At 34.6% G+C, this 27,030-nt stretch overlaps 1 protein-coding gene across 5 annotated transcripts in view; it reads left to right on the top strand.

Annotated features, from left to right (window-relative positions):
- Nucleotides 1-27,030, top strand: part of LOC117916913 (tRNA ligase 1) — a 62,424-nt gene that overhangs the window by 1,309 nt on the left and 34,085 nt on the right. For 2 of the 5 annotated variants that reach the window (XR_004651620.1, XM_034833140.1), the window contains exons 2-13: nucleotides 669-1,154; nucleotides 4,965-5,015; nucleotides 5,281-5,363; nucleotides 5,963-6,062; nucleotides 7,181-7,259; nucleotides 7,935-8,058; nucleotides 9,492-9,598; nucleotides 10,356-10,484; nucleotides 14,418-14,482; nucleotides 14,605-14,769; nucleotides 15,203-15,363; nucleotides 15,499-15,530. Coding sequence is in view for 4 of the 5 variants with exons in the window: in XM_034833140.1 (XP_034689031.1) it covers nucleotides 669-1,154; nucleotides 4,965-5,015; nucleotides 5,281-5,363; nucleotides 5,963-6,062; nucleotides 7,181-7,259; nucleotides 7,935-8,058; nucleotides 9,492-9,598; nucleotides 10,356-10,484; nucleotides 14,418-14,482; nucleotides 14,605-14,769; nucleotides 15,203-15,363; nucleotides 15,499-15,530 (1,582 nt within the window). In the remaining variant the exon portion in view is untranslated. Of the gene's footprint in view, nucleotides 1-668; nucleotides 1,155-2,067; nucleotides 2,138-3,894; nucleotides 4,745-4,964; nucleotides 5,016-5,280; nucleotides 5,364-5,962; nucleotides 6,063-7,180; nucleotides 7,260-7,934; nucleotides 8,059-9,491; nucleotides 9,599-10,355; nucleotides 10,485-14,417; nucleotides 14,483-14,604; nucleotides 14,770-15,202; nucleotides 15,364-15,498; nucleotides 15,531-27,030 lie in introns of those variants that run through there. The other 3 variants (XM_034833143.1, XM_034833141.1, XM_034833142.1) reach the window with 3 other exon arrangements.

The raw sequence follows: 27,030 nt of genomic DNA on the forward strand, positions 1-27,030 counted from the left end.
AAACTTTTTATTTTTCTGATTTTTCTTTTTGTTAGTACATGCATGTCTGTTCATATACTATCTTGCGATCTTTCAATGATTTTTCATTTTGTTGATTGTATCAGAACTGCTTGGTACTGTCCTTTTTGTTTTCTCTTTCTTCCCATTGTTGTTGAAGTTGTTAGCTATAGCTATCTTCTTTGTGATGCTAATTATTATTGTTTTTATTTTTTGTTATGATTTATGTGCACTACATGGACATATTGATTTTTCTGGAATCTTTTATTTTTGTTTATCTTGGGCTTTTACCATCTTTTGATAATTTTACTCCCTTGTAAACTTGTTGGTAGTTTGATGTGATTCTTCCATGTTCCAATATTTGGTACCTTTTGCTGCTTCTTGTTGAATGTGTTCAATTTTAGCTACGTCCATTTGGATGTCGGAAAATTTGTTTTTAGTTTTGTGTTATGAGTTGTGGAGCATTAAAATGGTTATTCAGTGTTTTTGTATTTTTAATTTATGTGATGCTATCTTTGTTTTTTCCTCGATTTGGTTGCCTTTGAAGTTGGTTTATTTTGGAAGTAATTTTCTTCTGGGATTTAGTTACTCCATTCCATGCCTGGTCCTTAAAATTTTTTTTTGAATTTCAAGTAAAATTGTTTTGTTTTCGTTACTTCTTTAATATGCAGAGAAGGGGCACAAATAGAAAACAGAAATGGAAACAGAAATCAAAACCTAACAAAAAATCTCCATCCATGCAGAGTGCATCAGCAGCTGCTGAAGCTGTCACCAACAGATTTGGTGGGTTGGCTGTTGCTGAAAGCAGTGGCCAGACTTATCAAGTTCCAGATCCATCCATACAGCTTGGGAGTGTTTTACCGGCAGACCTGGCTCCTGTGCAAGGTCAGGAAGCAATCTGGAAGCCCAAGTCTTTTGGAACTGTGAGTGGAGCCAGGTCAGTAGAAGTTGAAAAAACACCCATAGATAAAACAGGAGTTGAAATATTGGGGAATGGAGCTGAAATGGCAGTGGCTGAAAAAAGCTGTGCTGGTTTGAGTAAGTTATTCAGCAGTAATGCATTGGCGGACTTTACTGTAGACAACTCCACATACTCACTTGCCCAAATAAGAGCTACATTCTATCCCAAATTCGAAAACGAGAAGTCAGACCAGGAGGTACCTTTTTAGTTTTTTGCCCTCGTTGTGTGCCCTAAATGAGTCTTTAGTCTTACATTAAGAGATTTAGTTTGAAACTGTGAGTAATCAGACATGATAATATCCCAGTAAGCACCTCAGGTGTCTCTTTACTTGTTTGTGACCATATTCTTTTACAAAAACTACAAATATGCTAATTGTCACTTGCTATATTATAATTTCTGATATGATTTTCTTTCCCACCTTGTTTATTGTTTGTTTGAATTCGCCGGTCCTTCGAAATTTGTCACTTTGCTGCTTGTGTACTCTGTGATTCAGATTATTCATTATCACTTCTTTTGGTTGATGAAAATGTTATTTTATTTATTTTTTGAGTTTACTTCTAAGGCTGCTACAAATGAGACTATTTTCTAAATCTTTTGATAAGCAAACAAAAAGGTGGTGTAGGCCAAGTACAACCAATCACACAAAGCATGCATAAATACCCTGAAGAAGCGTAAAGAAGAAAAAAATCATGGAGCAAAAAACTGAAAGAAAAATCCTTTCTTGTATGGAAAGTGGAGAATTGATTGATTACCCTTTTTTTTTTCTTTTAACATTGATGACTTTGGAATTATGACACTAGCTATTTATACTAGCTAGATTGGATTGGGTTCCTTTGCGAAGTATTAGTGACATAGTGACCATTTCTTTTATGGGTTTGGGTAGTACTATTATAGGCCAAGTTCTATAGAAAATCACTTGTCTTACATTGATTTGGATGATATGGCTGGAAAGAAATAGGAGGATCTTTGAGAACAAGTGGAGGACTTTGGAGATGATATGGGACTTAATTTACTTCTATTCCCTTTTTAAACCTTTATTGCTACAACTTTCAAGAGCACTTCTTTCATTGTTATTTAACTCGATTGGAATTCTACATGTGGACCAATAGAGGTTAAATAGCAACCAGGAACCATGCTTCAAGATCATTTTGTAGGAGTCGTGTGAGCCCCTAAGGAATGGTGAGTCTCTTTTCTTTGTTTCATCTCTTGTTGTACCCTTTCAATCAATGTATATTGGAAAAGGTTTCTCTCTCTGATTTTGATCAGATTTGGTGAATTGGAAGGATTTCTTATCTTGCACTTGTACTTCTAATCCATTTTAATGAATATCTTTGTTTCTGATAAGAAATAAACAAATAAAATAGCCTTATTCATTCCCTCCCATCCAAACTATAAAAAAGGTTAGAAAGGAAGCTTGTTCTATTAGAATTGGATTATTCTTTGAAACATTAGCTCTTTTTAACTTCCCCTATGAGTCTCTATTTCTTTGATTTTTTATTTTTATTGTTCCAGTCCTTCTATAGACTCCAAGCAATGTGTAATGGGGTTGTTCTTTGCATCTTCATCTCGTTTCATAACCATATCTTACTAGAGTGTGCCCGATTTTCCTTGAGCACTTTTGTTATAAAGTTGAGAGAAAATTGCCTAAAATATTTGCTTTTTCTGGGAAGATAATCACAAACCTCTTTTCATCCTACATAAGTCTTTGAGAATAAGGGGTGTGAGGTGTCTACCTTCTTCATTCTCCCTTGCCTTCCAAATGGTATAAGCAACCTTCTTATCTCCACTCACAAAGCAGTGGTTCCTCGATACAACACCTTTTTCAAACTCTCCACTTTTCTACCCATTCTTACCCATTACTAGGAATTCTAACCTCACTCAACTATTTTGAATGATGCAAATCTTGACTTGTTTAAGAAACCAATTTAGTTAATTCACACAATCTCTCTCAAATATTTTATTTTACTCGTTGGTTTTTGCTTCTCTAAGAAATTAGATTACCACTAACCCTAAGTCAGTAAAAGCGCACATGGTCATACTACGGAAGAGCAAAAAGGAAATTATATTACCATGTACCAGGCACTTGGCTATTGAAATATTATGAGTTAAGAAAAGGTTTGTCTTTGATAGGTCACATCTAGTTTCTGAGAGTTAATCCATATAAGCAAGCTGGAAAGCTTGGTTTCAAAGCGGTTTTAGGAACCACTTGGATAACTGTACCTATTTAGTGTCATGGAAGGATTAACTATAGGCAGTTGTTTGCATTATTTTTAATGTATGCATGTGGGAAGGTTAAGGGATTTGCAGGTGGGATTGATAATTTATTGTGATTCTTCTTCTTTGATATGTGTAACATTTTTTCAATCTTCCTATATAATCGTATTTTGATAAACAGTTATATTAAACTGAATAAGTCTTTCCTAGGTTGTTTTCCTTGCTGCAAACAATGCACATTTTGAATAAAGAATTTGAGAGGATGCTTCTTGTTGAAGAATCTGATGGATATTTCCTACTAATTAGGGAATATTTTCTATGGGGAAAGTTGACAAAATCTCACAGCTATGTGAGATGTTTTGTGTTTTGTAAAATATTTAGTATTTTTTTTGTTAATTAACCCTTGATTTTCTAGGGTTTCCTAATTATAGTTAGTTTCTCAATTGTGTATTTTTTTATCCCCTTTTTCTAGTTGTCTAGGTTTGAATTTATATCATTGTAATTCCACCTATTTTGAATAAGAGAGATCATCATTCTTCTTCATGGTACTAGAGCGTCAACTCCAATTTTCTTAAAGAACTTGCCTGACCTTCATTATTGAAGCCAACTCCTTGTCCTCTATGCAAACCATAACCACAACAACAAAGTCTTCATTGGGTGATTATTAGAATCTGCAAGTTATCTTTAAAGTGAATGACATAAACTATCTTGAATGGTCATAGTTGGTTAAGACTTTTATCAAGGGGAAGGGAAGTTGAGCCATCTCCTTGGACTGGAAGCAAGCAAAGATGATCCAGAATTTGAATCTTGTGATGTAGAAGATTTGATGATCGTGTTGTGGCTATGAAACTCCATGTAACTGGAGATAAGTAGGACCTGCATGTTTCTCCCCATGGCTAGGTAAATTTGTGATGCTGCTCGTCAAACATACTTCAAGGTGCAAGATGTTGCCCAAATATTTGAGATAAAGGAAAATACTAATTCAACAAAGTAAGGTACTTTACAGTGATCGAGTACTATAATACTATGAAGAGCCTTTGGCTTGAGCTAGATCCATTAGAATATCAAAATGGAGCTTAGTAAATATGCTACCATATTACTAAAGTTTGTCTAGTGGGAGAGAGTATTTGAATTTTGGTTGGACTTGACATGAAATTTGATTGAGTGAGAATTTGAGTTTTTGGAAAAGAGCCCTTGCCCTCATTAAATGAAGTTTTCTGAATTATAAGAGGGGAAGAGTCTTGAAGAAATGTTTTGTTGGAAAATAACTCCCAAGTAGGTTCAACCGTTGTAGCTTCTAAGGCGAACAAGGATTCTGTCCTGTCTTGAATGGATGAGATAATTGAAGTCTTTTCCCACGTCAAAAAAAAGTGTAGCTATTGCTGTAATAGCTCGAAGGCTTGAATTGTGGAAATCAAGTGATAAAGGTAAATTTTGGGGTAATTACTTTTACAGACTAAGGTATACTCTCAAGAGGCATGCTAGAAACTCCATGAAACCATGATATTTTTAAAAAGGAAATGATGGCAGAGGAGACAAACTTGGACAGAAAGATAGTCAAGCCTGATTATGGTTAGTTTCTGAATTTTGCATTATTTTCTTTCCTTTTTCTGGTTGTATAGGTTTGAATATATATTATTATAATTCCACATATTATGAATGAGAGAGATTATCATTCTTCTTCACTTCTATTAGCATATGCTTCATTGTTTGATGATAAAATTATCTGTTTCCTCTTGATGCTAGATTTAAATGTGGACTTCAGTGTTCTTATTTCTATTCATATGTTCAGATCAGGATGAGGATGATAGAGATGGTTTCCAAAGGCCTGGCTACCTTAGAGGTACAGGGTTTCTACAATTTCTTTCTTTCACTTTTTTTTTTGCCCAAATACATTCAATACTGTAGCTTCTGCCTTTATATGCTTCAAGGCTTTTTAAATATTAGCCTCAGATTTTAATTTCTTCTAGATACTTGCTTTCTGAGGCCTCATGTAGTTTCTTTTCCTTGAGCATGTTGTCATTTCGGCTGCTTGATTCTGCTGGACCTAATTGATGAAGACAATAAATATTGACTTTGCTTTTTATGGGCAATGACACTTTCGGCAGGTTTCACTCAAACATTCTGGATCCCTTTTCATGTATGCCGGTCCTGAGGGTGGAGCATATGCCAAGAACAGCTATGGGAATATGTATGCTTATAATTCAAGATTTCTCATTTTAATTGTTTGTTTTTCTCATTTTTGTTGCTCCTTTGATGTTCACAATCACCCTCTGCCCCAACCCACTGTTTTATTTCTTAGTTTGATACCTGCTTATCTTCTATTTTCTCTACTTGTGATGCTAGTTATTGTCAGTTGCTATTTCTTACTGTATAGCTCTTCCATTCTCCCTGTGTGTTCTATCTGCTTGTAGTAGTAATATGGGATGTGAGGTGCTCAAGTGAATTGTGGGAGAGTACTCTTAGTTTTGGGTATTACGGTTGCGTATCATCATCTGTAGTAGGTTATAATTATATTTATTTGATGCTTTAAAATGGGTGTGGAGTCTTGTTTTGGCATAGTAATAGAAATAAAGATAAGGTGTTTTTCTCTCACACATAAGGATGATGACAAACTTTCAGGTTTCCATGGAATTTTCCCTTTCTCTTTTTTAAATTTTATTCTTCCTAAAAATGTTTCCAAATGGTGGTGGTTCCATTTTTCCTATTGAATATTATTTCATTTTACTCTTGTTTTTTATCGGCTATCTTTTCTGATGTAGCTTACTGAACATCATTCTTCTAGTTCAGATACACTGCTGTTGGTGTTTTTGTTCTTGGGCGGATGTTTCATGAGGCATGGGGTACTGCAGCGAGAAAAAAGCAAGTAGAATTCAATGACTTTATTGAGGTAATTTTTACTGAAGAACCTTTAACAAGAAGAGCTTTTTAACACGTTTGTTTAGCTTTCTAATAGTTATGATATTCCCCAAACCTAATGTATAAAAAGGAGAGGAAGAAAGAAGAAACATGGTTCCTTATGGTTTTTGTGGGTCTATTGGAGCAACTAATATTAAGTTGTAATTCTTATGGCCAGGATTTGTGTGCAGCTTACTTCAAATAATATGGTTATCATGGAGCATAACCATCTTATGACGAAAACTGAATTCCTTAAGTCTTTATATGGATCTCAGAAACAATGAGGGAATATAAGTTGGGTTGAATGCACAAAGACTTGACCCAAGGATCAATTTTTGTTGTTTGATAACATTCGAAACAGGAGGGGAAAAGAAAATATGATGAAAATTAGGGAAAGATTTATACATTTTGAAACTCATTATTTTCTATTAAAGAAGGGAAAGGTGGGGAAAGGGTGTAAGATTTTTTTTTTTTAAATTTATTTATTATTTATTTGTGTTTATTTTATTTATTTTTTTAGTTTTAAATTTTTAGTTTATTCTCTTGTCCTTTTTCTTTTCTTTGCATTATTCCCTCTGTTGCTTTCTTTTGTTTACCCTTTCAATGCTGCGTGAGCATCATTTGATTATATTTCTTGGAACCACATGCCAAAGAAGCAAGATTCCTTGCTGTATTCAAAATTGTCCATTACCACCATGATCAAAGTGTGATCCTGTCAAAGAGTTTTAAATCATAGAATATATTACACTTGCTATTTCCTTGCATTACTCACCTGTATATGAAGAATTTTACAGTTACGTCCTTCAACCAATTTTTACCAGGGATCTGGAATTCAAGCTTGTATTAATCAAAGTGTTTTATCAAGTCCCTAGGACTTTTAGATGGGTTTCATACAATTCTTCATTTTGTAGTGTGCTTCTGATAAAAATGTGGTATTTTGTGTCAATCTCAATATGTTCAGGTTATGCATGTGTCCTTGTATGCATAATTGTTACTGTTTTAGCCCTTTCCATCATATGTTCAGGTCATAAGATGGTTTGCATCCATTTTTCTTATAAAAAGTTTATTTGAACTGATCAGAAACTAAATCTAACTATTGATCATTTTCAGAGGAACCGTATATCCATATCAATGGAACTGGTTACTGCTGTTTTAGGGGATCATGGGCAGCGTCCCCAGGAGGATTATGGTAGAGAATCCTTTTCCTTCTATGTGATCAGAAGTATAGAAGAATTTTTAAAGATGGATGATGAAATTATAATATTTTTTGGAGTGATACTCTAGATTTTAAACTTTTGACCCTGGACGGAGCTTTAGTTACTGTACAAGAGATTATTTTGTACAGTTTATCAATATTTTCAACCAAACTTGAGGTTAGGTGGTTTTTAAAACTCAGATACTCTGGATGCAATATTGATATTTGGGAGTTATTTAGAACTGGGATTGTAATGATTTCTGCAGTCATATTTATTTATATAGGGTGGTATTTCCTTTATGATCACATAACCAGCAGTCATTTCTTCAGTCTGTCTTTTAGCTACTAGTTGAAGCTTGTGTAGGCTATTGCTTTTCTTTCAATTTTCTTCTGGCTCATAGCAGAAGATTTTGTCATTGATTACATACCTGACACTGGAATCACAATGCTCCATTTAGTCTTTTCCTTTTCGTTAATTTTTGTATTGTTTAGTTGGATGCCCTTCTTCATCCTAGCTCATTTAACAAAGTACTTTTTGAGCTTGTTTCTACACATGTATGGATGACCACATGCATACATATAATTATGATGTTTCATGCACAATTTTGCGCAACTATTTAAGTTTATACAATCACATCATGCTATTTATGTGCTGTTTGCTTTGAGCAGTGGTTGTGACAGCTGTCACAGAATTGGGCAATGGAAAACCAAAGTTCTACTCAACTCCTGATATAATTGCATTTTGTCGGGAATGGCGTCTACCAACAAATCATGTGTGGTTGTTGTCAACAAGGTGATGATCTAGGTCTATGTTACTGGAGAAGTGAATGAAGAATAATTTTTTGACTGATCCTATAAAAAAAGAATATTTTTACTGATCCCATAAAAAAGAACAATTTTAACTGATGATTTATATCTAGGATTATGATTCTTTAAGAATTATGATATCAAAGAATGGGTGACTTTTGAGTTAGAACTACTTCTTTACTTATGCCATTGTTGTGTTCTTTCTTATGTGGATGAAGTTCAAAATTTTCTTGTTGAAAATTGAGCTACTTGCTGAATGCATTTGAACTTTGATGGAAGTTGAGAATTTTCAGATTTTTATGTGATTTTTGGCAATTTCAAACAATTTGACAGTAGATTATTTATCAAACAAATGATGTCTGTCATTGCCATTAAAAGGTTACACCTTTTGTTATATATGATCTTGATTGCACAACAGTTTGCATTCCTCTATAAATAGCAAAACATTTCATGCCATTCTTTTATTTATTTATTTATTTATTTATTTTTTGATGACATTTGTTGCCATTTTTTTAATGTGGTTATTCCTTTCCCACAAATTTCTTGAGTATATAAGAAACTTTTGTTACTGGATATTTTAAAATTTTTTTATTGACGATCTTGCATCTGTTGAAAAGGAACTTACATTTATTCAGAACTTGCTTAATATGTTCCCATATAGCAATGAAATGAGTCTAGCTCATTAAATCATCTAGCCCAGTGGGTTGCATATCTTGTTTTTATTTCTCTTACTGGCACCTTGACAATCCATAGTACAGGTAAGGCTGGTGGTGATCCCTATACAATCTATCTAGAACTTTTTCTGCCCTAGAGATGTATAGTTTGGAATTTTATGAAATGTCAGATGCTGCCTTAGTAAACATTTTAATAATTTCTGACAAGGCATGATGCACTGCATAGGGCATTCATGACACTATGTCAGCTGGGATGACTTGAAGGAGAGTTTATTTTTCTTTTACTGGTAGGGGAGGAGAGGGGGAAAGAGGAAAGCCTGTACTTGAAACAAAGCTTGGGCATACTTGACTTTTACATCATTAATGTGAAACCTTTATAGTCAATTCTTGTGCAAGGGGAATTACTAATAACAATAATAGTAATGATAATCTGATGTCTGCTTGGGAAGTTAATGCGCTTCCATGTGGCCTACTTAGGCTCAGTGTCCTGGTATTTGTTGGGGCAAAGTTTTGGATTCTGTGATCATTGATCTGATGTATATGTCAATGATTCCTTTTTGCCCAAAACAATGTTCACCTCTCCTGCTCTTATTTAAATGGATAAAATTTCTTGCTAATTTTTTACAAGAAGAAATATTGTTAATGCTGGAAAATTAACCATCGTTTTGCCATGATATTCCCGGAGAAATCCTCTAAATTAAGATAAAGATTTATTGCTTCTTATCAATCTTCTTTGTAAATGAAGGAAATCAGTGACATCATTTTTTGCTGCCTACGATGCACTCTGTGAAGAAGGAACAGCAACACCTGTATGTAAAGCTCTTGATGAAGTTGCAGATATATCTGTACCAGGTAAGAGTTTTATTTCTGTATTTATATCTATATTTATTTATAAATGATTATTTTTATTATTGTTATTATTTTTACTACTAAAATTACTACTATTTTTTTCCATGCAGTTTAATAAGAATAAACTGCAATGTGCTTCTAAAGGGATCATTCAGTTGCGTGTTTCTTAAAACATGTTTTCTGGTTTTAAAATTTCAAAAGTCAAAATTGGACTCAAAAACACATTTATCTCAATCAATTTTGTTTTTGTCTTGTGAAACCAAAAAAAGAATTTAAGCTTTGAAAAGCAAGCAAATGGGAATGAGAGGCTTGAACTTCCTATCCTGAAAAAGGGTTTATCACCTCCTTTCTTCTAGTGGTAACCTTTCTCCAGGTCTATTTGCCTAGTTTATATTTCTGAAGACAGTTTGTGGTAGCTATGACATTTGTGCTTCTTGTCGAGTTATTTATGGAGCAGCCATTTGCTCTCTTTTTCTTCTTTTTGTTTTTTTTTGTTTGTTTGTATTTTTTAATAACTTATTTATTACTTATATATATATATATTTATTTATTTAAATAAGGAATAAGAAGACCACTGCCGATGACATGTTCGCTTCTGCTTGAAGCTTCAGAAATCTTGTGTCTTTTTTCTTCTTTCTTTTCTCTTTTTTGGCCCTCAGTTTTTTGGGCTGATGAAATTAGCCTTGGATAATACAGTTCATTAAGATCAGTTCTTTCAGTGACCTGCTGAATATTAAAACAAACTTAAACAATCCTGCAGGATCAAAGGACCATGTAAAGGTGCAGGGTGAAATCCTAGAGGGTCTTGTGGCTCGTATAGTAAGCCATGAGAGCTCAAAACATTTGGAGAAAGTTTTGAGGGATTTCCCTCCTCCGCCATCTGAGGCAGGTATGCTATTTTATTTTACCATGCTTTACATTATTAGTTAAATAGTTTAGATATCCTTGGAAGATACATTTCCATAGGCATGGATGAGACCACCTGGCAACACTGTTGGCACTCCATCATTTAGCGCAAGGCCATTTTCATTTTTGATAATACAATAATACCATGATGATATAACTCCTGGGAATCTCCTGCTACCGACGCTAGAAAGCTTTGTGTGGAGATCCTTCCCATGACTAATCCATTTTTTGGTTCTGTTCTATACACTTAGTTCCATGTCATAAAGTCTATCTCTTCCCTCTTCTTTCTTCCCTTACCCTTGATTAAAGTTCATTCTCTTAATATTGGGTACAATGTTGACAAGGATCTTAGAACTGGGTAAACAAGATAAAAAGAGTGTAGTCCTCCTCTTAATGAATAAATTGCTTTTTTCCATCCATCCAATCATTTAGAAATTCTTCCTAGTGCAAGGTCCCTAAACTATGGGAATCTAGGATTCCTTTTGAAAGGGAAGCCTAGATAACATTGGGAGCTATTCACCAATCCTACATCTAATAGAGGATGTAAGGTTATATATGTATATAAAATAGAAAATAAACATATTTATTGATATGGTTTAAATATACAAGAAAAGATAGAGAATCCTTCCCAAAAATATAAAATTTGATCCAAAGAAGAGGTGGAGAAACCTTTTTCCATGTACTAAGGAGAACTATGAAAAACCACATGAGGCCACACAATGAAAAATCATTCAACATTCTTTGGGGGGTTAATACATCTCCTACAAAAAGAACCTGTAGCATTGCTTCTCTTTTTGTTATTGTAACCCCTTTAATCTGCATACCAAGTTCCAACTGAGTTGAATAACGTTGATAGGAGTGCCTTTGAAAGCTATGGTGGTAGAGGCCTAGAAGAAGAGATAGAAATAAATTAGGTCTCATATTGAATTGAAACTTCTTCACCTGTTCTGTAAAATCCTTACATTTCTTTCCCACACACTATCCAAATCAGTGTAAAACAAGGAACCCTTAAAGGAGGTCATCATGTTTTTTACTTTTAGGAGGAATCCAATCTAACATGGCTCATTTGAATAACTTGTATCATAGCCCCAAAGTCATCAGATAGTGTAAAAGAAGATGATTAATTGATTCTCTAGTCTCTAGATACTTAGTGCAATGATTAGGACTAAGGGTCTTGTAAGGTCTTTTTACTTTTAACAAGTCATTGACATTAATCTTCATGTTGACCAATAGCCTTGCAAAAGTCTTGACTTTGAAAGGGACTTTAGATCTCTATGTGGATTGTTTGGAGAGAAATGAATTGAAGGTGATAGGTTGGACAAGGTTAAGAGGAAAAATTTTATTGTAAATTAGTTTGAAGACGATAATGACCAAACTCTCATACTTGGCAAAGATGGTGACAAGTACATATGAGTGAGAGAGGACATGAGTCTTTCAAGATCCTTTATCTCTAAGTTAGCGAGGTTATGATAGAAGTTAGAGTTCCATGCAAAAGGGGAAGAGAAGGTATATGAAATAGAACAATTTCTAAGTGTCATGATTCTGAAAAGATTTGGAAATTAAGAGCAAAGAGATTGATCCCTCTACAAGTTTTTTCAAAAAAGTGTCTTTGCTTGATTGAAGAAATTCTAGAAAATCTGTGCAATGGTTTTCCAAGGGCAACAATGTGACCACTTAACTAAAATGTTGGTATCCCAACAATTGGAGGTGTGTCCTTAGATGCTCAGTACGAACTTATACCAAACAACAACACTTTTCCTAGGAAACCTTCATATCCCCTTTCCTTTATTCCTCGAAATCTTCCCAAACCCCAAACCCCCTTCTACCTTAGGCTTGCACACTTGGTTTTTACTTATATAATGATCTCTCTTACACTCCCTAACCTTTCACCAAAGAAAATCCCTATACATTTTTTCAATCTTAGTTGCCACTTATAAAGGAATCTTGTACAAAGAGAGGAAGTAACTAGGGATGTGAGACAAACAAGACCGTGTTAAGAGTTATTCTTCTACGTAAGAATAAAAAAGCTTTTTTTCAACCATCCAATCTTTGCAAAGTTTGGTCGCTCACCAAGTCCCAAAAAATGGCAGCCTTAGGTCTCCTTGCTAATAGGAGACCCAAAATGGTCTAGGTGCACTTAGAAACTTTATATTCTCTAAGTTGATTTTCAGACCAAGTCAAAACAAAATATTGAGAAAATGAGTTTGTTGTTGAGGATATTGCCCCTTTCTTGCCTTGAGGAAAAAATGGTGTTACCTACAAATTGAAGATGAGATGACCTATTGTAATTCCTCGCAAAATTTTTTATTAGGCCTTTATTTTAACATCTTAACATCATCATACTCAAGACATCTATCAGACTTGTAAACAAAAAGGGAAAGAATGGATCTTGAAACCCTTATCTATTTATTTATTTTTAGGTAGAGAAAAAAAAGACAGCATATTGTTAATTATTAAAGCAATTTGGTACAAATGGGGATGGATATCCTCCAATCAAACAAAGAAGTAGAAATCTAACTTTGGTACTAAATACCACCCATTTCCAGAGGCTTAATATAGAACCAATCTAGAGCTAAGGATTTTGGAGGAATGTAATTCCCAGGAAAATCCTCCATAATATTAGCTTCTTGCTTCACTAGTTGGTTAGAAATCTAGGCTTCCATTTAAAGGAACATTTTGGACTAGAAATGTCAACTATCTTACAGGTCAACGAGTTTTATCCCCAAGGTCCTTTCTTACCCATTGAAACTAGTGAAGGACAACAGAAGAGTTCCCCTTCCCTAGATGGTTTGTTTTTGTTTTTTTTGATAGGTAAATTTTTGCCCTTATTGGGACTTGAACCTGGATCCTCCCACAAACCCCTGCCAACCCTTCACTAGAAAGCTTAGCACCAACGGAGACTTCCTTTTTACAATTGCTAAAATAGAGTTAACATTTTCGCCTTAATGAAAAAATTGACCCAAAGTCCTTAAGAGAAAGATTCTACTCCTTTCTCTCATGATCTTTAAACACTTACCAGAGCCTGTCAGCCTTGGATTACAATCACTAAATTGAGTTTGCATACCTTTATGGAGGGGGCCAGTCAGCTCTGATTGCACCAAAGGTCTCCTAAAATAGCCATAGCTTCTACCCTGTTCGGTGGACTCATACACGAGAACTCTTGAGAATCTTGGCTAATCAATGCCCATTTGGATGTGAGACAGTTTAAAGTATTTATGAAAGAACCAAAACTTCCTTTACTTGAAAATCCTGGTATTCTTATATCTCAAATAGTGGCTGCTGAACTCCTTTTCACAATGCTCTCCCTCTAGGATTTTTTCTTGAGCCCCTGAAAGACAGTAATCATGTCTGCAATGCATGTGGAAATACTAGCTGAAATGAAGCTTTGCCTTGGCCCCAAAGGCAAAAGGACAGTGGTAGAAAAGATGCATGACAACTGTTTTACTAATAGGCCCTTTAATCTCTATTTTTTTAAATCGACTAATTATTTGATGTTTTGTCATCATTAGTATTATTTATAATTAAAATCACATGATATGAACGTTTAACAAATCAATCCATTATCCAAAAATAACTTTTAAAATAGATACCTTTGCCTAGGTTTTGGACAATGAAACATGCTTTTTGTGTTGCTGTGGAATACATTCCATGGTTCAAGAAATCTGATTTCTAGATATGCACCCTCCTGCCTGAGTCCATGCAACATAAGTCAATAATGAATTAGACATACATTGAGCCATTGGTTTCACAAATCTTCTTCCTGGATTCCTTGCCCTCTATTATTTCATTCTACATTTGGCTGGAAACACACACATACACACAGCTTTCTTAACCAATAGGTTTGTGACCTAAAACTGAGCTTGATTCTTGATTCATGATCTTTTATAATAGTACTTAATTTTGCATTGTACTATAGCTGGCTCTGATTTAGGACCAAGCCTACGGGAAATTTGTGCTGCAAATAGGTCAGATGAAAAGCAGGTAAAGTTCAGTTCCTTTTAATGTGGAGTATGATGTTCTAATTAACTTTGGCTCTCATTTGTATTGATGAAGTATTTTTGTCAGCTGTTTTATTGGTGTATTTAATGGAAATATTACTGCAGCAAATAAAAGCACTTCTTGAGAGTATTGGCTCCTCCTTTTGCCCTGACTACTTAGACTGGTTTGGAAATGAAAGTGTCGGTTTCCATTCACGAAATGCTGATCGGTCTGTCGTTTCAAAATTTTTACAAGCTCGCCCTGCTGACTTTTCTACTACCAAGTTGCAGGTAAGGCAGTACTCCTTTATAAACTTCACTCTTAACTTAAAAAAAAAAAATGAATTCCTTGAGTGGTTGAATCTTTTCTTATTTATAGCATTGGATGATGTTTGGGATAGTGATTTTCTTATTCAAATATTTGAATGTCTTCACTGCTTAGCCATTGCTTTTACTGCATGATATTTATAAGTAGAATGAATAGCATCCTCATTTAGCCAATTGATGTTTCTCAAACAATCATCAGTTAAATAACAAAAATATGTATTCAGTCTCTGAATATAAGGGCCCTAGATGTTATTAATGGCACTTCCTTTGAATTTGGATTTGTGAATTTTATGGGGTTTTCCCCTATTCTCACCCATCTAATGATGTGAGTGATTCTGCGTTATGGTCCAGGTTTTATAACTTCTTGAATGATAATGTTATGTTTCAATTGAACCAGGAAATGATTCGTTTAATGAGGGAGAAGCGTTTCCCTGCTGCTTTTAAGTGTTACTATAACTTCCACAAAGTTGATTCTATATCAGCTGACAACCTTTACTTTAAAATGGTCATCCATGTACACAGTGATTCAGCTTTTCGACGATATCAGAAAGAGATGAGGTCTTGCTTAACTTGCACTGCTAAATTTTGAACCTTTTTTTAATGCACCAGTTATTTCTTATTTTTGTTCAAGTTACTTCCTGTTGTTCCAACTATGTTCTTCACTTTTCCTAAGGAAAGTCCTGGAAATTTCAGGTATAAGCCAGGATTGTGGCCATTATATCGAGGTAAGCATTCTTCGTTTTATTCATCTTATCATTTATCAATGTCTTTTTAATTACCATTACAAACTTTTAACTAAAATATTTGAGTTGTTTTTTTGTTTGTTGGATTCTAGGTAAAATATTTTATTTTAGATATAGGATTTTTTTCCCCTTTTTTTTAAGGCAAACAACAAAAAGAATAGATTGAAATATGGTGGAGCCAAACTCAAAGAAGATTGCTATCATTTTCAAAAAAATTGCTATGCCATGCAAGCAATGCTTCTCTTAGTGAAAGAGAACCCAAGGCATGTTGAACGGGGAGAATATTAAAGACTAGAGACTAGTGGCCTAACTACTGTTAGGATAGGACCCTTAAAAGTATGATATGATATAACAAATTGAAGTTTATTATTCATTTAATAAAGTCCTAGTAGCACTTTAACCTATCCTTATTCCATGCAGTGCATTTTATGAGTATTATTGTTTGCATCTCTTACATTGTACATGACTTGGGTGCATTAAGAGTTGCGTGATAAATCCAAGTCATGGGCTCCTTGCAAGTAAATGACTTGTTTACAGTCAGTTCATTGGTTTAGGTAACCCTTTTGAGGTTGTAGTGTACTACCTTGACTGCACCAAAATTTGTATAAATAAAATGATAGATCCCTAAGCATAGAGGTGTGGTTGTAGCTTTAAAACCCCGGTGAGTCAAGTGTCGAACCATAGGGAAGTGATCTTGGAATATAGGTGAAGTGGAGAGATTCAAAAAATAAAAGAAAATTTGATGGAGAACTCTTTCTTGAATTCTTGCTTTGGGCAAGAAAGTTGTTATGGGAAAAACAAGAATTGGTTAGAAAGAATCTTAACTAATTTGTAACTAATAGTTGAGGAAAAGGGAATCCCTATGGTCCCTTCCTTACCATGAAATGATCCTTGTTATCAATATTTTTTACTACAAGTGTTCACCTATAAATTGAAACCCATATGTTCACTTCATTTTTACTAAAGTATTAATGACTTGAAAATTGTTATCTTGGGCTTACATAAGGTTGTTCCAAGTTAAAATGGCTTTCCCATTAAGTGCTTGGAATACCCTATGGGGACCTTAGGCTTCAATCTCTAGTTAGGCATAAATATGTGGTGGTTTTTTGAACCCAATATCCCAACCATTTGCCTTATTGCGGTATTTAAGGCTTAATCAAGGTCATCCCAAGTCAAAATGGCTCTACCATTAAGTGCTTGGGATTCCTTATTGAGACCTATAATCCCTAATTGTCAAATGTTGACATACAATGCTTTCTAATGAATAAAAGGGTTACAATGACAAACTACTTTGAATTAAAAATGCATATTCATGTAAGGATTCATTTTAGTGGAAGGATGGGAAGCCTTAGGGTTCCCTTTCCTTAACCAAAATGACTACTCATAAATCATTGGAAGTACATCAAATTGAAAGAATAAAGAACAAAACAGGGAATTGAACATTAAAATATTAAATTCAAATATGAAATTGTATTAAATTTATAAAATGAAACGGTTCAATTGTGCACTTAATAAGAAAACAATTCAAAACTAGGAGCAAATATAGAAATCCGAAATAAGAACAAATGAAATTGAAAACCTAAGATGAATCAAGATTCCAAAATCCGAATTCCCCAAGTTTGTTGGTTGATGCAATAGATGAACCCCCCTCAAAGGGTGAGGATCTGGACACCCCTAGTGGTTGCCCATTCCCTTTTTTATATCCCTAAGCAAGCCCTAAGTTCTCTCATGTGAGTATCTTTCCTCCTTGTGAAAAAGGCCAAGGATGATTAGAAATTAATAAGCATTGGACCTAGCCCATTTCCTTAGGTTTAAACATAAAAAAGGTCACTTATGAGTTGCAATCACGTGCTCCTTCAAAAAAGGGGTGGCTCTACTAGGGAGTAGTGCCCTTATGGAGCCCTTAGTGGCATCATTTTGAGCTGGAACATCATTTTTGTTTCTCTAATTTATTCTTTAGGCAATCGACCTTCAAAAATTCTAAAATTTGGTCAAATTTAAGTTTAGAAAGTGAGGAATTCAACAAAATTTGTTTATGCTCAATTGGACGTGTCTAGCCCTTTCAATCACTTCAAAATATTTTATTGGTTGGACAAGGTTAGCACTTGAAAACTCCTTGAAAATTTAGTCTTTTGGTTCAATTTACCCTTCTTCCTTGCATTTGAGATGTCCCAAGAGGATTTTAAGGTCATCATTATTCATGAAATAAGCCTATAAATATAAAAAAATCTAAGAAAACATGAGAAAATCAAATATACACAAGATGACATAATTGCTTAGTTGAAGGGTGTTTTTAATAGTGAAATCAAGTTAAAGATGTGATCATCGCCTCAATTTTTATACAAAATATGACATTAATCATACCTTCTAATTGGAGGGATGATTGGTCTTGGAATTAGGATAGGTTTTGAATGGTGAGTGCACTAGTGTGTATGGTAATCATCCTAAAAGAGGGAAGGGGGTGGTGAATAGGGTGATGGTTTTTTTTTGCAAATTTAAATTATATGAATGCAAGAGACAATTATATGTAAATATATAATAAAACAATATATAAACAATTACATATAAAGTAAAAGAGTAGGGAAGAGAGAATCCAAACACAAGATTTTTAAAGTGGTTTGGCGCAACCCGGCTTCCATCCACTCTCTTCTAGCTTCAATCCCAAGCTTCAGGTTCCACTAATTCAAGGCTTCCAAACTAAGCCTTCAAGCAATACAATTAGATTATGGTTTTAATCCACTCTCTTAAACTTTTGACTCCAAGCACTCTTTACAAACCTCAAGAGATACCTCACTCTTGAATAACCCCTCAAGTGATACCCCACACTTGAGAATCCCCAAATGATACCTCGCACTTAGATTCTTCCTCTCAAAGATTTATAAATAATTTCATAAAATCCTAGTACAAAACTTTAGGCTCAAATGATATAAGAAAACTAGGATTGAATGGTGTACTAATGATATGCATGTTTTAGAACAATGGTGCATTAAAAAACACTCTTCCAAGGCTCAAATATATTTAAGAAAGGTTTAGGAAGTTTAAGTTCATGAAACAATGAAGATTGAAGCTTTTTTATAGAGGAAAACGACCAAACTAGCTGTTGGGGGTTCGATCGGTTGAGTTGGGGGTCGACTGATTGACTAGCCATTAGCATTTAATGCTTGGTAGGTGACTGTTGGACCTCGACCGCCCTTTGACCGGATCTCGACCGGTTGAGGCTGAGCCTCAATCGGTTGAACAATCGTTTTGGAAGAGAGAAGGTTTTTGCACCATTCGATCTGTTGAGCTAAACAGGTCGACCGATTCCTCATCTAGTTCAACCAGTTGGGCCTTTTTTGGCTCAATAACCATCCTTTTCAACTTAAAACCTTTTAAACAAATTTGAAAAGTAGTTGACACAAGATTTTAGTTGAAAACATGAAATCATCAAATTTTAAAAGATTTAAAACAAAATTACTTTTGGATGATTTTGGTACATAAATTAATAATGTAATGTATAAAAAACCTAGTACACCAACAACCTTACAAAGAGATCTTATGAAGCTTAAGTCTTGAAAAACACTTTTCTTTGAGGTTTTCTTCTTATTATTGATTTCTCTTTGACTTGATTTTATCTTTGTGATTGCCATTTTTTTTTGATAGATAAATGCACAAGGATATATTAGATAAAGGGTGCTTGAAAGTATACAAGCGTCACCTAAAAACAGGATACAAAAGGGACAAGCACTCACCGGCCCTCAACAAGAACCCAACCAGTCCACAAAGTTAAGGGGCCTACAACTATAGAAGATTTAGCCCAGGAAAAAAAATTACAAACAAAGGAATTTTACAATCTTTGAATCAACAGGACCTCATTATCAAAAACTATCATTTTTCTTTCCTTCAAAACCGTCTAAAATAAGCAAAGAGGAGCTGCCCGCCAAATCTTTCTATGCTTCTTGTCCTTAGAAGAAACATACCAACCTAAAAGAGTGTCTCTAACCATAAATGGAAGGACCCAATTAACACCAAATAAAGAAAACACGAGATCCCACAAAACCTTCGCCTTAGAACAATGAACAAGAATGTGATTTATCATCTCCTCTTCAGCACAACACAAGGAACATCTGTTAGCTAAAATCCAACCCCTTCTCTTGAGTTGATCTTGAGTAAGAACCTTCCCCCATGAAGCTTCCCAAGCAAAAAAACCCATTAGTTCCAAATCTTGTTTTGTTATCACTTTGGAAATCGTCTTGCCTAATTACACTTGAAATATAATCATTAGTTCCAAATCTTGTTTTGTTATCATTAAAACTGAGATTAATCAAACCTTGGTTTCACATATTGTCTTTTAATATTCTAAGAATGCTGATCTTGTGTCAAAGTTAATAATGACTTTGACTTACGGGTGAGACCCTAAAGTGATCATATATTCCTTATGGATTGAGTCACTATTGATGAAAGTTAGTAGTAATAGGTTTTTTTAATAAAAGCACCATGATATCTCATGGGATTGAGACAATGTCTCCTTGGGTGATCCTAAGGAAGTGTGTTTAGTTAAACTATGATTGTAGTAGTTTTTTAAATGAGATTTGACATTAGCTCTTGGTGTGATAGGACATATCAATTGATCACACCATTGAAGAATCTAAAACTTAAGGATAATAGAGGTAATCTTGAGAGGTTGATAGTTTTCACTTTGTTAGATTATTGATACCAGTTCATGGGGAGATTGTGTGCAACAGATAGGCAAGTCACGGACTTGGGCAATTAGTGTTTTGTTGTTATTACATAGGGTATTAAAGTGCAGTTGTTTCTCTATAGTTTTAGAATTGGATTATGAGGGAGCCAACACTATCATATGAGTTTCAGTGGCCCTCTCTTGATCTCATATACCTTGATATCATGGATTATGAGGGTTGGATAGATTTTTGATTCACTTTTGTGCATAAAGGTGTTTTGGTAATTTTGTAAGGTTGCACAATGGTTAGTGAACGATAACTTTAGATTGGGCTAATTAATTAATTAAACAGTCTTGTTAGGTTAATTAATAAATTAGAACCCTTTTTTGGGTTAAATTTAGTGATCTAAGCATATGACAAATTCAAGTCACTTAAGCCTAATAGAACCCTATAAATGACCCTTTAAGGGTTAGGGTTTTTGAGTCTTCTTCTTTTTCCACCATCTAGAGAGAGCCCTGTCCTTTACCCTCCAAATGAGTGCTAAGGTTCAAGATAGACTCAATTGGTCGGAAGATCATGGGTCTATGAGAATTCCAATGACTTTAGATTTGTTCTTCATTGTAAGAAAAGGATTTGGGAACATCCAAATTATTGGTAAGGTTTTTTGATCCAAATAGCTTTTTTTTTTTTTGTGTTTAAAAAATGTGTTTTTGCTTCCATTGCTAGGATCTAAATACACTAGGAAGTAATTCATGCACCTAACCGGATCCTGGGATAAGGAACGGAGTAATCCAAAATTCCCCACAATTACATGGATGAGAATGCACTCTATTTATTTTTTGGGCTTCTTACAAAGATAGTACTAGTTAACCATAGTTCAACATCTCTTCATAAGTTGGTATATGGTATTTTCTTCAAGGTCACCCTCTACACAAAAATATGACCTTAGAAGGAGCCCTTGGAATCTAAATCTCCTTAATGTGAAAAGATGACACCACATTAGGTGACAAGGACTTGCTATAAGATTTAATTAAGCATTCTTTGGGATCTTTCTTATCAATTTGTTCACTACTTTAATGTTTACTATAACAAGGCTTACACATTGATACAGTGCCTTCACTAAAAAAAGCTCCTTATCCTAGATTGCCTTCTTAAGCTAAGGCTCTAGCTTCCTTGAATCCTCGTTATCTACTCTCAACATTGTGCCACCCAAGCATCCTTGTGGACTAGTTAACGAAACAATACAAAAAACAATCTTTAATAAGGCCCCTCCAACACCAAGAATTAGTACAATTTGTTTCATAAACTCCGCCTCACTAAAATGCTTGTCCTTAAGTAGAAACCATTCTATTGTTTCCTAATGGCTTTCCATAAGCTTGTGCCATATGCTTCTTTACTCTTTCAATAACAACACCCTGTAACACCTCATATTTTTCTTTTACAACTTTTGTCCACAAATCATCTTGATTAATCGTGAACCTCTAGTTACTTTTGTAACAAAGATTTGTTAAAGACCCCAAAATTTTTTATGCCCAAACACCTATGAGTCTTCTAACAACAAACAATTCATCACCTTACTAAGTGGATCTTCAAGTCCAAGTTGCTACCTCTTAAAAGAAAATCCCTCTAAATCTTTTCTAGCTTGCATTTCACTTTTCTTGGGATAACCAATACCAACATGTAGTAGATTGGGAGGCTAGAGAAGATGCTTTTCAATTAGGTTAGTTTGCTACCCTTAAATGAAACTTGTGTTTCTTAAGTTGTCAGAAGTTTTCAAATGCTCTTAAACTTTTCCTCAATTAGAGTTTGAATTGAAGAAGACTTGAATTTTGCTCCTAAAGGCAATTTTAGATATTTAGAAGGCAAACTTCCTATCCCAATGAAGAGGCCAACAAATCCATTTCTCCTACTTCTCCTGCTAGATTGAGCTCATTGTTCGTTAAATTGATCTTTAAGCCTAGGATTACTTGAAACTAAAATATCACCCAAATTTCAACATTTGCTCCTCGTTGGCCTAATTAACACAAGAATATCATCTACAAATGGAATTTGAAAAATCTCAACCCCCTATCTTTTTGTCCTCTTATCTTGAAGCCTTTAATGAAGTCTTATTCCATTGCCCTTGACATGAATCATCTCAAAGCCTCCATTAATCGCATAGGTTTCTTTTAAAAAGCTCTAGAGGTTTAAGACAATGAGATCCTCTCACCTTTTCTGTCTCGCTCCTCTACCTTCTATATATATATATATATATATATATATATATATATATATATATATATATATACTTTGAAATTCTAATTACCAAATCCCACAGGTTGTTTCCCTTTTGGTAGTTTTGAGAGTTCCTAAGTTCAATTCTTCTTAAGAGCTCGAATTTTTAAGAGCTTCTTGTATATTTTTTGGAATTTCTATAGTGGAGAGATTAGTAACAAAGGCACGGTAACTTGAGGATAAATTTCCATAAGATGTGAACTTTGAAATTGGATGTTGAGTACACAATCTAACAACTTACCTACAAGCAATTGGAATATTAGGATCATTACTAGGAGAATCATCATAAAAGGATTCATGAACATATTACTTAGGAGGGAATTAGGATTGTCTAATCTTGGATTGGACTCTTGGTTTTGCTTGGGGAGTGCATGATGCTTTATCTCCTCTTGAGTTAATAGTTTCCTTGAATAAACACACCCTTTGTTATTTGTAGGTTGTGTGTGGGTTTGAGAATTTGTGTTCTAAATGGGTTTAGACTTGGATATTTTAAGGAGAAATTGGTGCGGATAGGGTAATAGGATTAGACTAGACAATATCCTCATTTAGCCAAAATTGATATTCTTGTATGATTGAGTTCTTCCCCTGAATATGAGTTTTGGGGTGGAATGGTTGATTTTCAAAGAAGGTTACGTCCATAGAATTGCAAAATTTTCTAGTGACAAGCAATTAACATTTACAACCTTTTTCTATATCAGTAAATTTTATCTTCATTGTGGAATCTTCTTTTTTCTCTCTTTGGTGTGGAGTGGGTTCTCTCTAGTACAGTTAAGGAAACTCTCCTTGGGTGGCGTGGAGCGTTTGTTGGGAAAATCCGTAAAAAGGAGTGGCAAATGGCCCCCTTAGGAATATTTTGGTCAGTTCGGAAGGAAAAAAATTTGTTGGCTTTTGGGAATGAGGTGTTGTCAATCCAAAGGTTGAAACATTCTTTTGTATGTAATCTGTGGTCATGGGTTAGGGTGTTTATAGTTTTGAGCCTGCGGTCTCTTGTTAGCTTTTTTGAGTGGCTAGGCTTTAGTTATAGGTAGGGGTTTCGGCTCGCTACCTTGGTTTAGAGTCGATGGGTTGCTTTTGTATACTCCCTGTATACCTAGAGGGCACTAGTTTGGTGTCTCCTCTTTTATTTTCATATACTTCTCTTTACTTATCAAAAAAAATATTAGTAAATTTTATCTTCATTTCTAGAAAAAAAAAAACATTTGTAACCTTTTTGATTGGGAGAATAATGGAGACATAGACCCTTTATGGCTTTAGGATGTAGTTTACTTCTGTGTTGTTGGTAAACATGAACATAGCATAGCCACATACTTTTAAAGGCAAGAAGAGATGATTCGAGTTTGAGGATAGGATTGAATAAGGTTTGGCAAGGGTTTGAAATCTTAGGACTCTAGATGGCATCCTATTGATAAGATAGGCAACAATAAGGATAACTTCCCCCTTGAAATGTTTTGAGACATGTTGTGAACATAACATACCTGATGCCTTCAAGGAAGTGTCGATTTTTTCTTTTAGTGACTCCATTTTGTTGTTAGGTCTCTACACAAGAACTTTGTTAAACTATAATTACTATACCATTATTCAATAGGTACTCCTCAAGGATAGAATGAAAGTATTCTCAAGCATTGTCAATTCTAATAACCTAAATTCATGTTTGGTATTGTGTTTGGACCATGGAGTTGAAGTTCTAGAAGATTGGACCAACTTTTATTTTGTCTTTCATGAAGGATATCCAAGTAGTTCAAGTGTGATCATCAACAAAACACACAAACCCCTGAAACATTATTGACCCTAGATGACCCCCAAATATCACTGTGAATGATTGAAAAGGGATGAGACACTTTGTATGACTAATTTTGATAAGTATTTCAAACATGTTTGGAAAATTGACAAATCTCTCACTGAAAAAACTTCAGATTTTTATTATTGAATAATAAAGAAAACAACTTTTCCAAATACAAAAAATCAAGATGACCAAATCTATAGTGCCATAACATGATTGTATAATCATTATTAGAACTAACAACTGAGATAGAATCCCAATTAGATTGGCTCACTAAGGCAAGAATAGAAATGCAACTTTCATTTTGAGTTTGTTCTTCAAAGAAGTCATCAATTTTGAGAATATAGGGTCCCACAAACTCCTTGGCATTGCCAATCATTTTCCCCGTGTCAAAATCTTGAAATTCATAATATGTGAGAAAAAAGTTTAGTAATACAGTTAAGGTCCCTTGTAATTTTACTAATGGACAAGTTACAAGTCTTACAAAAGGTCAGGTTCTTTGAGATAACAATGGAACTTATACCAGCCACCATAGAACACCCATTGACAATTCGGACCTTATCATTTTCAAAACAGAGACTGTAAGTATGAAACAAAGTGGTATTTCCAATCATGTGATCAAAAGCACCAAATTCAATTATCCAGGAACACAGTTTCTTAGTGTTGATGCTTAGAGCACTTAAAAAATTAACTTTTTGTACTATTGAACCAGTTCCAATGATAGGTGTTGTAGGACTTGGTTGAGATTAGCTGAATCTAAAGGAGGTCCATTTGCTCTTTGTTGAAGAAAGTTGCCTCAAAAGTTGGATGCTCGTCTCCTATGATCATGAACCCACAATTTTCATGTTAAGGTGGTAGTCTTGTTGGTTTCCAATCAACGGGCTTACCATGTAACTTCTTGTAGGTATCTTTGGTATGTCTTGGCTTAAGATAGTGATCACACCATGGCCTGCCTCTATGAGTTAGGTTGTTGCCTGAAAAATTAATTCCACGAGAGACAAGCGTTGAACTCTCAACTGTGGTAGAGAAGCTTTGATTTCCCATCATGACCTTCTTGCTACTTCTCTCTTTGGACCTTAGAGAATGTTTCTCATATGGATGGCAAAGGCTTAATTCCAAGAATTCTCCCCCTTACTTCATCCAATTTTTTATTGAGACCCAACAAAAACTTGAAGATTCTTTCTTTTTCAACGATTTTCTTGTATTTGATGTTGTCTCCACGGCAATCCTACTCTAATTCTTTGAACATATCTAGTTGTTGCCAATGGCGAGTGAGGGTATTGAAGTAGAGCGACTAAGAGTTCCCCTTATTGGAGATCATGTAGAATGCTCTTTGTCTCAAAGAATTAAATAATGTTTTTGTTGTTGGGGTAAGGTTCTTTGCATACCATATCTCCTTTGTTGTTCCATAAAACATGAAATTATCACCAATTCTATATTCATGGAGTTGATCAACTAGGGCATCACCATATTGTTTTTTGGTTTCCACCCATTAACTTCGGATCTTTTCGTGGAGTTGTTGCAGTATTGGTGAGGCAGTCATCCTTCCCTTTTCCACAAATAAACATTATAATGGACTAAAACCATTGAAGAAAATGGTGTTTGTTTAGTTGTGGCCTGTAATGGGAAGAACCAAGCTTTTTGATAGGTGATGTTAGAGGTGGGAATTATGCTTATTGGTGGTCATGTCGTACTTGACCATCAAGATTTAATATGGTTCAAAGGAAGCTCTGATACCATGAAGAATGAGGAGAAAACTTTCTATTTAATTCCTTGTAAAGTCCTATTGATTACAAAAGGGTCTTGTATGAGAAATATGACAGCAAATCTATCAATAATTCTCCTTGGTTCTAGCAACTAACAAATGGGAAAAACAATCCCTAAAACCTAGGAAATGAAAGTCAGAGATATTGGATAACAGAATATCCTTATCTCTTTATTTAAGCAATAAAACTTAACTAAAATAGGCTACAACTCATGATCTCCTCAAATGCCCTATAAAATCAGGCTCTAAGCCCAAAATCCCATAGACCACTAGTTCAATCAGTGAATTGTAACGCGGTAACTTATCTAGTTTAATGATTAGTTCAATTTTGAAAACATTGAGCCAACCAAGAACATCCTCATTTGAAGAAACCACTAATTCCTTTCTACCATCATAATTCATTGACCACTCCAACCTGCATGACTATCTTTCCTTTCTAGAGTTGATCCCTCTCTTCGTCAGCTTTTAAGTCATAATAAACCCCCTCATCTTCTTCTTTAATGAAGTCAACCCTGATTATCCTCTATTCTTTTCAATTTTCTATAAAAGAGTTTTAATCTCTTCCTTAAAACCTTTTATTGCTACCCCTAAAAATCTAGTAAAGACTTGAAATTTTGAGTTGGTCCACATAGAGTTTTCTAGGACACCTTCACCTTGTGAACTACTCCATGAAACACCCTTGATCACTGATTGAACAATTGAGATAGGGATCACGAACTTTGGAGAAGTTTGATGCACCAAACCAGAATTTGATCCCCCCTCACTACCATATATTTTTTGAACTTGGTGGAATCGATTGAGTTCCATCTAAGAGTGTAGTGTAGAGGCTAACAATTTCCTACAAGGGTTTTGGAGATCTTTGTAGAGTGAAGTTACCGTGATGTATTGTTACTCTACATTAACTTAGGTTGTATGATTAGAGAGGAATGCAATGATTTTTGAGGATAGATGGAAAAGTTTTGAGGCATTATGGGATTCAATCTATTTCTCCTCTTTCATTTG

The sequence above is a fragment of the Vitis riparia genome, chromosome 6, assembly GCF_004353265.1.
Source record: "Vitis riparia cultivar Riparia Gloire de Montpellier isolate 1030 chromosome 6, EGFV_Vit.rip_1.0, whole genome shotgun sequence".
Classification (NCBI taxonomy): domain Eukaryota; kingdom Viridiplantae; phylum Streptophyta; class Magnoliopsida; order Vitales; family Vitaceae; genus Vitis; species Vitis riparia.